This window comes from Netta rufina, assembly GCF_964035555.1.
Source record: "Netta rufina genome assembly, chromosome: 1".
In the NCBI taxonomy this organism is placed as follows: domain Eukaryota; kingdom Metazoa; phylum Chordata; class Aves; order Anseriformes; family Anatidae; genus Netta; species Netta rufina.
In genome coordinates, this window is record NC_140123.1 from 93,636,946 (window position 1) to 93,651,014 (window position 14,069).

The 14,069-nt window shown below is 36.5% G+C and overlaps 1 protein-coding gene across 1 annotated transcript in view; it reads left to right on the plus strand.

The window, feature by feature from the left end:
- Window positions 1-14,069, plus strand: part of DSCAM (DS cell adhesion molecule) — a gene marked incomplete at both ends in the record, with an annotated part of 475,592 nt that overhangs the window by 313,549 nt on the left and 147,974 nt on the right. Inside the window, 2 exons of the mRNA XM_084306215.1 lie at window positions 2,424-2,702; window positions 13,545-13,664. Of these exons, the coding sequence (XP_084162341.1) occupies window positions 2,424-2,702; window positions 13,545-13,664 (399 nt within the window). The remainder of the gene's footprint in view (window positions 1-2,423; window positions 2,703-13,544; window positions 13,665-14,069) is intronic.

The window sequence follows — 14,069 nt, forward strand, 5'->3', positions numbered from 1 at the left end:
GAGGTAAAAAGTACTATCTGTAAATATTTTACCCAATTTCTGAAATGCTCTGCAGGCTTCTGCTTAAATTTTAGAGTTGGTAAATGCAGCCTTACAAATTATTATTTTGTGAGGAATACTTTATTTTAATGTGACCTAATGATCTTGCTCCTAGTTTTTTTTTCCATCAGGGAGATGAAGGGTGAGGATGCACTGAATAATCCTTGAGCAATATGTTGTTTGACTCCTGATATATTTTGTCCATGAAAGGTTGGTTCAAATCTATTACAAGCTCAGCAGAAGATACAGAAGCAATTTACTACTTTGTCCTGAATTTTAGTGTATCTTTTGGTAACAATACATATGAGAAGGATTTGAGCAGAAATGTGGTGGCCAACACAGTCAGGGTGGGGGGCCTGTTTGGCATTTAGCAGATAGCAGCACTCATCAAGGGGAAAGGCTTTATCAAAACCTCCTGACAGTCTCATACTTAAAATTTCTCATTCCCACTTACAATGTAAAATGTGTGTCAATAATACTGAGAGAAATTTGGTCATCTTCTGTTGATGCACAAGGAATCCAAAATCTCAATTATTGTGTAAGGGATACCAAGGCAATTAGAAGAGGCAGGCAGACATTTTGTCTCACTGTGTAACACTAGGTCCCAAGAGAAAAAGAAAAAGGAAAAAAACCTGTAAGAAGATGTTACACTCTGCATTTGTGTACCTGAGGCCTGATGTCACCTCTCTGTGACAGATGAGCGTGGCTGTAACTTCTCCTCATTAAACGGTAACATGTCTAAGCCAAAAGCATCTTAGCACCATTTAGCATCTTATTTATCTCCCTCTTGCACTGTGATGCTCATGTACACTTGTATAAGCCATTGAATAATGTTTTTGTCCTTCAGGGAGTTTGGTAGCACTTCCTTAATAGTGATCTTTCTTACTCCTAATGGAAGAGCAGCCGCAGTGTAATGGTCAGAAATATCTGTCTCTGTATCCCAGAAGAAGAAGACTGGCAGAGCAGTGAAATTGCTGCTAAGAAATTCAATGGGCTGGCATACCTCGCAAAAGTTTTGAAGAGCATTTCTGCTTCTTTTCTACTTCATTTTCAGTGAAAACACAGCTTTAGTTTTGCTAAAGGGAGAAAGGACAAAAGAAACACAAATAGATAAATCCAGCAGCTCCATTTTCTTCTGAAGCTAACTGATACAGAGCAGTATAAATGTTCTGCTGTGGGTGTCCTTTGATCATTCCTGTTAAAGGTGTTCAAATGCAGTACAGACTATGTATAAGTAATCTCTCAGGCAAGAACAGGCAAATGCACTCCTATGTCTAAGGTACATAACCTCAAAGAGTCTTCTCTTTTGATAAGAGAGTATTTGAGTATTGACTGCAAAGTTGGTTTTATAGTCTTCTTAGGAGTGACTGACAGAAACCTATTTTAGACCAATGCTCTGGTTGCTAGAGTGCTCCCCGGAGACTGGGAGAAGGTTCAAATTTATTCATCTGGGTCGGTATTTGATTCCCAGTCTGCCTGATTTGGGGCAAATGTTTCAACCCAAGTTGGGAGAAAGTAAGACTCCCCCATTACTTCCTGTTTTGTTTACTGAATCCAAATCATTACTTCCTTTGTTTTTATTTACAGTACCTGAGAACAAAATATTTCCTTAAAAGTGAAATTCTTCCCTATAATTCAAAAAATGCTTTTGTTTGTGGTTTTTGCTTGTGTTTTTGTTGTTGTTGTTGTTGTTGTTGTTGCATTTGTTTGTTTTCTTTCCATCCACAGAATAATAAAGGAAAAATAAATTCAAGCAAACTATGCTTAGCAGGAATTAAATGCCAGCTTGAGAGTTTGTCTTGTACTGGTCCTCTGTTTAGAAATCATTTTTTACTGAAGTTCTGACCTACAAATACTGTATGTACCTTTCACTGCACAAGTCCACACAAGTGAAAATTGTGCTTTGAAACAGATTGAAAAAAAAAATCCAAGAAGAGTTATAGAAGCTTACACTCCCTTTCATTATGTCTCAGAGACAAAGCTGGAGCCTCTTCCAGGTTTGTTGTATGATCCTAAACAAGGTCCTCACACCAAATCCTGAAAGCTGATGAGATGATTCTGGACTATCCAGGCAATAACACTGATGAAAGATCTTAAGAGTCATGAGCTGGAAATGGGATTTTTTTGGAGAGGGGCTGATTACTCTTGCAGGAATCTGCCAGCAGTTTCTAGTGTCTGTAGAAGCCAGGGATTTCAGTGCTTGTCGTCTCTGCTTAATGCATCTGGCCAAGAAAAAGAAAGCCAATTTTAGAAAGGCGTTTGCAAAAGTTGTATTTTTTTTTTTATGACTATCAAGTATATTGTTATTACATATTCTATTACATATACTATTTTCGGGCACGGGACCGTACCTGCAATAGCTCCTCTTTTCTATTTTGTTTCAGTTCCACCCTTTATTCAGCCTTTTGAGTTCCCAAGGTTTTCCATTGGGCAGCGGGTCTTCATTCCCTGTGTGGTGGTCTCTGGAGATCTGCCCATCACCATCACCTGGCAGAAGGACGGCAGGCCCATCCCAGCCAGCCTTGGGGTGACCATTGACAACATTGACTTCACCAGCTCCTTAAGGATTTCTAATCTTTCACTGATGCACAATGGGAATTACACCTGTATAGCTAGAAATGATGCAGCAGCTGTGGAGCACCAAAGCCAACTAATTGTGAGAGGTAAGTAGATGTAAATACTTTGAAGGGCACCAATTAAGTGGATTTCATCAGTATTTTGTAATGTCATCTGTTTGATAGGAGTTATAAAACAGAGGAAAATATGGTAATCCCTCTCCTCATAATAGAGAGCACACAGAGCAGTGAAGCATAGAAACTAATAAGACTTTTCTATCTAAAAGAAGTGAGTCTTGAAACTAATCAACAACTCTAAAGTGTACAGGGCTGATAGGGGAGCCACAGGAATGACATTCAGAAAAATTTTGACGTGCAGACCAACTCACTGGGATCAAGAGTTTGAAATGGTACCAAATTCCTCTCTGTTATTTTTCTGGACTGATTATCACCATTTTTGATTTATAACAACCTCTTCTGTAACATTATATCTGAAAAAAAAAAAAAGAAAAAAAAATAAAAGAAAAACACAAAACATTACATCCCCTTAAAAAAGCAAAACATTGATGTTGACTTCATGGAACTCCTTTGTTGGTGTGTTGCTGTTCTTTCTCTTATTTGTTTGTAACTCAGCTAGCATGGTCCCTTTGATCATGCTGACTTCACATCATTTTGCCTTGAAATAAATGTTAATATAGAATTTCAGTAAAGAAATATTTTATGTGGAAAAGATATTTTAGAAAGATACCTCACCTCCATTATCTTATGCCTTTCAAGTCACACCTTAGCTAAGCTCCCTAGAGACTACACCTTGTGATACACTTTCAGACTTACTGTGCAAAGCTTCAGAATAAACAAATTGCTTCTTTTTCTTTCTGAAAGTTTTTCAAAGCATTTTTTTTTTTTTTAAATAAGGCTATTACACTCTTCTGCACCATCTCTTTCTTGCTACCAGGCTATTGATAGCAAAAGGGCATATAAAGTAATACTGCAAGTAACCCTGGTTATTGTGATGAAGATCACTACATCTTATGAGTTTTACCAAGGTAATTCTTAAAATCACTTAAGGACTTTTTTTTTTTTTTTTTTGCCATCTTTTCCAGGCCTTTTTTCCCCACCATAAATTCATTTGAAGCTTAAACTGTTAAGCAGCTTTTTTTTTTTTTTTTTTTTTTAAAGTCAAATCTTCCCATTGCCTGAGTTCCTAATGGACTTAGTTTATACTTACAGAATTTTTATGCTTACTTTTTCTTACGTTATGTTCCCAAAACTCAGCTGCAAATGGGTACACTGCTTTTTCACTAGATTTGGTATGAATAATACTTGAACAGGTATTTTGTTGTTGTTGTTTTTTTTGGGGGGGGGGTTGGTGTTTTGTTTTTTTTAGTTTCACTGCTTTTAACCTTTTAAAAGTATTATTCAGTACAGTTGTCTATTGCTCTTTCCATCTATCTAGTAATTCTTAAATGAAGTAGTTTAATTAACTATATGTATTTCATTATTCTTTTCCTGTGCTGTTCTGTTGGTTTTTAACCCTAGTTATCATTCAAACAGCACAAGAATTTCCTCACCTCTTTTCCTGAAGAAGGGAAAATTCACAACCTATCATAACAGACAGTGCACTGGCTATGTCTGCTCTACATAGAAATGCCCATCTAATAACAGCTGGGATAGTATGTGATATGCAGTAACCATACTCACTGTTGTGAGAAAGTTGTGGGAAAGAATCGTCCTAGCAACTCAGTATGGGTTCCTATTCTAAACCCAGGTGTTAGGATAACCTTTGTGATAAAAGTTAATATAGGTTGTAGCACTGAAAGACGGTTCTCTGGAAACACTGTCTGTTCTATTTTCTTTACCAAGAACCACAGGGCTATAACAGCTCAAGAGATCCCACGTTAGGATTTCTGCTCTGCACCCCAATGATTGGGGGAAGTCCTGCTTTCTCATAAGAGGAACCCTGTTCTCCCTGCCTTGCCTGAAGTGCAACTGTGCAACTTTCCCGTCTCCTGTTGTCTTCTTCTGGCGAGCCATTGCTTGGCCTGGCCTCTGCTCCCTGGACATAACTGCCTCTTACTGTCTTGGTCTCTCCCTGCATATATCTGGTGTTAACTCAGCTTTCCCTCCTTGTCCAAGTAGTGGGAAGTTTTGCTCTCAAACTCCTTTCACATCACTGACACTGATACCTCTGTCCTCCCCACGTGTCACTACCCTAATTGCACCTCTCTTTGTAAGATGGCATGGGTTCGGTGCTTTTACCTAAAAGACATCCTATGCGATAGAAGGTAGCTTTTCACTCTGTTTTGCCTGGAGGCTTGGAGGAGCTTTCTGGAGTCCTGGTACTGCCATTTTCTTAGGAGGTTATGAGGGCTACTTCATTTTTCCCCTCTTGCATATCTTTCTGCCCCAGCTAGTGCTCTGTGGCAGCCTTCCTTAAGACCTTCTCTCTCTCTCTCTCTCTCTCAATTTAAATGGTAGTGGCTTAATCACTTTTAGTTATGCATCTGGGATAATAATTCTCACTCAGAGGAGAAGGGGGAAATATAATATGATATCTGACCTGAATTTTCTGCCAAAAGTCTGGGCTGACCTCTTTCCCTCATATTGGACTTCTGCTGTCTCTTTCCACATAGGTCAGAAGACAGTCATTAGAGGGTTGTTTGTGGTCACTACTAGTCTCCGTCCAACCCAACCTATACACATTTTAATAAATATTTGATTTTCTGCTGTTTTTTTCTCCAAGCTTTCCAATCTGTCCTCATCTGTTTGTTCATGAGTGCTGTATAACTGAAATACAATATTTTTCTAAATCTACTGTGCAGTTTTTTTCTAAATAAAGGGAGAAGAATTGGTGCTTACATTCTTCTTGTTTCTAATCCATGCTGTGTGATAGTTTTTCAGCAGTACGATTTAAACTCCATTGTAGTTTTTTGTTTGTTTGTTTGTTTTTGTCAGGGGATGTGTTCAGGGAGTATCTTATTTATGTGTTTTTTGATATGCAAGTAGACAATGAATGAGAGAAGAAAGTAGAAAGAAATATGACTGTTCACCACAAAGTTCCAGTCATTGTTTTCTTTTTAGAAGTAGACATAAAAATGATGAAGACTAAACATATTTCAAATATATGTGGGAGCCTATATCATTTTACTGTACGTGGAGAAACTTGGAAGTATCATCCAAATCCAATCAATTTCTAAGATGAATGGAGAAGCCCAGGCCAACTGCTTGTTGTTACATTTTAAACACTATTGAATACCTAAACTTTTGCAGAATCCATACAGCCACATAAATTCTTCAGGTTTGTAACCTGAGATTTTTTTCCCCTGATATTTATCTGTTAGATCATATATGTGCCCTGTTGTTTAGCATTCATATTTTTCTGTTATTTTTAAGTCAACTAAATAGATTTTTATATAGAGATTATATATATAGATTATATATAGATTTTCTATATAATTCCTACACATATTTTTCATGTGTAACATGAACTACTATTTTGTTAGAAGTATAAAATATAAAAATATAAAAAGATAAACAAGAATCAGTCTCTTAAAATATGTGGACACTGTATGGTGTATCTTCACTTCCATTCCTGTGCTGAGTAAAAGCAAGCAAACAGTGATGAAAAGTCCTAAAAATACCTGGCAAGCAAGACTGGATTTTCCCTGCCTTAAATATCAGAGGAAAATGACCAGCTTCTACAGGGCTTCCTCATAGAGTATAGGTAGGCAGAAGATGCCTGTTGAGAGATATACAGTGAGGGTAGAAAGTTGCTGAGCAGTTGTGAAACTCTGGACAAGAAGCCCTCAGGGCAATCTTGGGTCTCTGTCTTGGATCTCTGTCACAGGTTTCTTGGAGAGGAGGTGCAAATGAAACTTAGCCACATTCTCTGGGCATAGATCTGCCAGTACTTCTCCCCTCCACAACTTATCATCTGATTTCAGACAAATCCAAAGAGGAGAAAACACCTCCAGTTGATCTGAAAGCCTAAAAACTTAATAAAACTATTAGAAACACCTTTATTAAGTGTAATACTAAATACCAGATAACGGTGAGCTCCAGAGAATGGCAAGCTCAGGTGAGCTCCTCTGCAAACACAAGAAATATTCCAGCTACAGTCTATACTCAGTCATGAGATAAAAATCCACTTAAAAACAGGCTTTATTAGTTCTTATATTTAGGGAATGTCTTGTAAAAGTTCATGAATTATCTTTTGGGAGAAGCCTACTGTCTTTATTACATCCAGAGAGTGCAGGTAGGCAGTCCAGGTGAGTGAAAATAGAGCTTTCATTCTCATCATCTTGCACGGCACAAGATCCCAGCCCATTCTTCTGGAAGTTCATTTTTTAAAGTTTGCAAGTTATAAGGTTTTCTCAAAAACTCATAAATCATTATTAATTTGATTATTTTATTTATTGTTGCATTCCTGATTTGCTAGACATGCTATTAACAAAAAAGGAAAGAATAGGATTCTGTCATGAAAGCCACTCATGGAAATTAGGAAAATATCTTCTCTGTTAAACTTACACATCATGCAGAATTAATTAAGGCTTTACTCATTATGCTTGTCTTCTAAAGAGTGATTAAAAATATGTATACAGTTTATCATGTTACTCATTTCTAAAGGGTTTCCTAAAATGAGAATGAAATAATTATAGAAAGAGGTGAAAAATATTTTAATTGATTGCCAAGTAGAAAAAGTTCATAAATGTATTATGATGTATCAGATGCTGCAAGAACAGAGAATTCAATGATAGCAGTGGTTGCATAAATCACTATTTTAAAATCCTTGTTAGTGAACACATCATAAGTTAAAATTGAGATAAGGTCTTTAAATACCTAATAACCCCTCTTAATGCAGTTAGTACATTAAGTGTAAATGTGTTTTCATTTTGCGCTTCCCAGGAATATCGAATTTTGTTACATAGTTAAGTACCCAATGAACAGTCCCTGAGAATCCTATGTCCTAGTCCCTAAATCCTAAGTCCCTATGAATCTTCCATATAGGAAGTATCAGCCTGCTTTCTGGTGTTTGGAGGTGGTATAATGCAGCAAATGCAGTCTGTGATGGAAAAGCAAGGGGGAAAGATTTATGGCTGGAGCTAGTGTCATTTACTTTCTTTGCTGGTGTTTACACTGCAACTCTGAAAATTATTGTTGAATTATTCACTTCCTATCTAATGTTCTCATTAGATAAACCTGATCAACACAAAACCACTAGGCACTGTCTCATTTTGCGAAAGTACATCTTTTTCCTTGAACTGCATAGCAAATGGTTTTACTAAACCAGCTAAATCGACCCCTTAGGTCCAATGACCAAATTTAATAACTGTTCATCTTTGCTAAAGTACAGTGTTTAATGATCTCATTCATTAATACATCAATGGGCGCTTTGGCTGATTAAATTTCGTCCATCATTTTGACAGTATGATCTAAATGTAAAGTACAAATATTCCATGTAAAAATGAAACATTGTATTCTAGCCAAATGTCATAGATTATTTCTTAACTTACTCCAGCAGCCCACTGCAGAAGCTCATATTAAGGGCTTTCAGGATTGCACTTGAGTGTAACGTACTCATCACTGTACTTGGAAGCCAGAAGTGCCTCCAGAGATTGGAAGACCAGGAAGATGTGTGTGAGTTTGTCACCTGGTCTCTGGCATGAATCACAGTCAGAAAGAATTCTTGGATTTATATAAAGCAAAATTAAATTAGGGAATGTCAACAGGTACTCCTAAATTAATATAAATTACTAGATTTTAAAGTCCAAGTGAGCAGCAAGGACATTGGTAAGCAACATCTTCTTAAGATACCAACTCATATTTTCTCATCTTATCAGGATTGTTTCAAGGAGACAATTTACACATTTTCCTTCCTTTAAAATGACAATATAGCATTCCTGTTATCTTCAACATCCTATTCCGATTTATCTCATTCTTTGTTTTCCCTGTGTAAGATCTTGAGTCTGTTAGTCATAATATTGATAGAAAATACCTTTTTAGGTCCTTTGAGTTCAGCCATTAAATAGTTTGCGTCTGTCAACTTACTGCTCTTACACTAAACAATTCAACAGCTCATTTCTCGTCACAGATCCGTGGGCTGCATTAAATGAGAGAAACTCACAGTTAAAGCAATTTTAAATGCCCTCTTTATGGACTCAGGGGACTGTGCTGCTGAAACAAAGGTGATAATAAAAGCAGAACTCTTCAGTCATATTTGTGAGCTATTTCAGAATATTTCATTTATAAATGGGAAGAAGAGGCTCACACATTTATGACTGGAGAGAGGAAGAAAACTAATTGCTTTCTTTTCTGTGTTAACTCTACTTAAACACATCAGACAAATGAACTTGGATAAGTTCTTACTAAGTCTTCTTTAAGGGCTAATGAATTCCTCAGAGGTAATGAAATACTGAATGTACCTCTACAATATAAATCTAAGTATCAAAATCTATTTCAAGTAATTAACTCTTTCATCTTCCAAAATATGCTGGAACATAGCACTGAAGTTATTCATTTGAAATAAAATTAAGAAAAAGAGACTACCAATAGGGAAGAAAAATAGGAAGAAAAATACTCCTCTGTTTATTTCTTAATCATTTATATATGAAGAAAAATCCTGTGGTTTTACCTAGAAAGCAATACAGAAATAATCAAAAAGTCATTGAATAAGTAATTTTGTTTTGCTGTTGCATCATTTCTGATTTCTACTTGCAATCACAAAACTAACCATTAAGGGTTCATGTCCTCAAAATCAAAACAGCAGTTGGCACTTTTCTAAGTAGTCCTAAAGGAAGGCTGTTTGAATTATCAAGGAACTTTCACTGAATGCAAATATTGGTGCTGTTACCAGATGAGGGCACATTTTTTGCCAAGGTTGAAACCTACTCTGTAGATTGAGCGCTACAAGGAAACAGTCTGATTGCTGATTGTGTGCCCGGTTCTGGAACTTATAAGGCAAAATTCAATTTCCACAGTTACCATTCTGATTATCAAATTCTGCATTGAAAGTAACTATTAGAATTGATAATACCAAGAATATCAGAACAAAATCTTATGCTTTTTAAATGAATATAAATATACTGGGAATACACCAAAATATAATGAAATTAATATGATTAAAAGCCTAGTTCAAAGCTTGTCAGTATTCAAGGTGCAACACATCAAGAATGCCTACACTCCATGAATTTATTAAAGATGTGGAAAGATGGATTTCCATAGAAATGATAGAAATGCTCAAAAAAAAGCACATTTATCCTTGACATCTATCCATTTTTTTCTGTATATTGCAAAAGGGATTAGACATACATTACTGAAAGAGATAACTTTCATGCAAATAGTATTTTAAAGACTGCTTGCCTTTATTCCATACTATGCAATCTTGCTTAACTTCTTCGGAAGTTTCTTCATGTGTCTACCCATTTAATACAATAATCAAATTGTTTCCTGAAAAAAAAATAAAATAAAATAAAATAGTAATTCTTCCCAGTGTCATCCAGAGGAAATAACACAGTACAAAGAAAATGTTTTTAAAATAAGGAAAATAAACCAAAGTTAAAAAAAAAAAAGGAAGGGAGAATTTTAAAAATATGATACTCTTCACACTTTTCATCAGTAGAGGAGTCCAGTAGTTATCAGTCACCCCACAAAATCAGTTGTGATCAATTGTAAACAGTTGTAATGAGTTGTAAATTCACTGTTAGGACTGATACAACTGAAGCAAATATTTAGGGATATAGGAGATGGGTAAAAAGTAGTATCTTTCAATTTCAGAAGAGGCACAGCTTTAAAAGTCATCTTGTGAAGTCAAACCCTAATAGTTACATTAACAATATATAGATGATACCAGTCTTTCTTTTGAATAATCTCATGTGAGTAAACTTGTATTTTAATTTCTGAATACACTTAAACCCTTGAATTGACTCATTATCCACTGGCTAAAATTCCATTTCAGTTACTTTCTGCCTATTGGAATACTGTACACTTCCATTCACTCCTAGGTGATGCAATGATGGGTAGCTAGGTCTGCCAAATCAAGAAGGTTATGGATAAGAAGGCCACGGAACTGTCCTTCATCAGGTCCCCTGGTACAGGATATGAGAATCACACCGGGAAGTGTGTGACTTCTCCTTTTGTGTGAATATTTTCACCTGTAACATTTCTGTAAAATTGTGTATGGGGAGGTCCTGAAAGTAGTCTTTATCAGCAGATTTAAAAGATGATAGGGCAAAACAAAGGTCTTTAAATATATAGTGGACCAGTATGGGCCTTCTGGTGTTCCTTAGACAGAAGCTGTGAATGCTGAGGGACTGCAAAAAGGAATGGGCTACAGAATATTCCTCACATCCCCTCCCTAAATAGCATGTCCTTTGCTAGAGCCAGCATATAGGCATGGATGTGCCGTGTTTATCATAAGGTTGGACTTCTATAAACATATGAGTGGACTTCTGTGAACATAAGTAGTTTCTCCATACACCTTAAACTCCAATATCTTTATTTACATAACATCTTTTAGTCAGTATTGTGTTGTGGTTTTTTTTTTTTCCTACTTTAATATTTATTTTATTCTCTTTATGGATAAGCAGCTTGTAATTGACTTTTCATGAGCTGCGAATAGAAATTTATTTACAGTTCTCCAGGTAAAAGTAGCTGATGCCACTGTGCTGAGTAGTATAAAATCAAACATATTTGTACAACTAATTATACTTTTAGCCTGTTTTGGAAAATAAGTACTTGGAACTCCTTTGTGTTTGGTGATAAAATGAACAGAACAGTGAGAACTGAGCTACTGAAGTGAATGTTTTCTATGAGTAGGTAATTAGAACAGGGTAGGTGATTGCCCACGGCAGCTGTTGATGGGGTTTCATGTTTGGTGCTTACCAATCATGAATTAACACAATATATGATTTCTACTTGTCATGGTGGCAGCTGTTCGGAAAGCTGAAATGTTTGACAGCAATAAATAAAGCAAAGGTTTCCACTACAGAAGGAGATCTCTCCTAGTACAAAGGTGGCTCTTGCCTCTGTTGTTGTTGATTCCTTCTGCCAAGTTCAAAGCAAGTGGACCTTCTTTGTGCATGTTTAGGCAATAAGCAGTATTTACTATAGCTCTACGATTCAATGAGTAAAAAGTCCGGTTAAAGGGATTGTTTCCTCTCTGGAAGAAAGCTTTCATCTTTTAAAAATCATTTGTAGCTGTGAAGATGGAAGGAGAAAATTGGAGAGGAACACTGCATTATGGAGATAAAGGGAGGAAGGCTCAAGCCTTTGTGAGAAAGGTTCTCCGCACCTGAAGAATGTCTTTAGATACCTTCAAATTTCAGCACTCCTCTCCCACACCCAACATTGACAGATCAAGTTTCTCATTAAGGAAAACTTGGGACTGTCTGGTGTAATGGGATGTGCTATTTGCTTCAATTATGAGAGTGTTTATAATAATAATAACAAAAGAAAAGTAATTTATTGGTGATTCTACTATGTTTCTGCCATACATTTTTTTCCTGATGTATAAGCAGTACTGTACCCATGGCCTTTACAGTTTCAGCGTCCTGAACAAATAGTCACTGTACTGCTGATCCCCTTCTACATGGCTTTACACTTCCTCACATTATAGCCCACTCACTTACTTCCTTTATTATATCTGGCACTTCTGGTGAGGCAGATGATAGAGTCTGATAGGGATTTGGGAAGATGCGTCATGCCAAAGCAAGGAGGGATGTCTTGGCTTTCTGTCCTCCTGCACCCAGCTTTCAGACAAACTCAGCCCTGGCTGGACCTGGGAAGCTGTGAAACCATGACCATATGTGTGTCTCCAAGTGCACATGCTGCAGTGGCCCTAACGGTTAGTTCAAGGAATGATTGATTAGAATTTTTCCTTATTGTATTAGATTTCTGTCAGGCTCAGTCACTTGACTACGTTTTCCATGTATTACTCTAAGAAGCCCTAAAAAGAAGAATTTATGGAATAATACAAATAATTGACTGTTTTGGCGGTATTTACATGTTCATCTCTGAACCAAAGAACAGCAGGTCAATGAAAATCTCTGACTTTAGCTGACTTTCCGATACAACCATGAAGCACCCTTTTTTTTTTTAAATAACTTCTGTGGTTCTTTGAACATTCTTCAGTTTTCAGCTCTTCATTCAAACTTTTGACAAATATGGAGGTTTTATTGACAAACAACATTTTGTATCTATCCTCCATGGTAAACTGTAGGTAGGTCTGGCATTGTCACTAGTTGTTTTCTTGCAGAGTGACTGTATTCAGAAAATGTACAGCTTTTCCTTGAGATGAGCAGCTCATTTTTTTATGTATGTATAAATATATATGTACTTGACTATGGCTGGAAAACTTGCACTGGTTTTATGCTCCCCTAGAATAAGTCTAGTAATGCATGTATGTATACTTTGACACACATACACCTATTTCTAGTAAAACTTTTTCTCTTCAACTTCACACAAACAAAATGTGTTGAACCTTCCTGTGGTTACTCTTGGAAAGACAAGTCCTATCAGAATTTATAGTGCAAACACCCTCATTTTAATATGAAATGATCTGATTGCTGTTACATGTTTAAGGTTATTTAGGATATATATTTTATTTCTTCTTTTTCTAAAGCCTGCCAGTTCATTGTTATGAAGACAAACAAACAAAAAAACACCTTCAGTTGTTTGACATCTGTCAGACCTCTCCCTTTGTAAACAACCATTTCTTTTCTGACCATGATAGTTTGGTTTATCTGTTAGTTCATTTTGTAATCTCTCCTACAGAGATTTTCATTAACTTATTTTTGTACCCTAACAAGAACAATACTTTTGTGTTCCTTGGCCAGAAATGCATACTTTTTTTGCACGGTAAGTAAATAATTGCATAAAACTTACTTTACTATGTCACCAGATCATCAAAATGCTGTTTTTAAATTTTGCATTAATTCTCACTTCCTCCCACAGTGCCCCCTAGGTTTGTGGTTCAACCAAGTGACCAGGATGGGATATATGGAAAAGCTGTGATTCTCAACTGCTCTGCAGAGGGTTATCCTGTTCCTACCATTGTCTGGAAGTACTCAAAAGGTAGGATTCCTCCTGTGATCACTAGGGACAAATTAATTCTGATTTAGCAAGAGCTTACTTACCACTCAGCTAGGGGTTTATAGTTCATGTAGTCAAAAGCTAGCAGGGTGCAATAAGGGAAATATCAGTTATGTTTATACTGGTCTATCATTTCCTAAAGCACATCATACTGGCAACTGTCACAGATGCACAACTGACCTAGATGGACTTCTTGGTCTCCCTTAGAGACTTCCTTGAGCTGTGAATGTGCACGTGTTAGCTACGGCCTCAGTGGGAGAGGAAGGGAGTGGACAGCTGAAAGAAAAGAGATACTGTTTTAATTGAAACAACCTTAGAACAAGGTTCACTGGCAGCATTTGGCTGACTTTTTTTTTTCACTTTAAAATCCATGATAACATGGCCAAT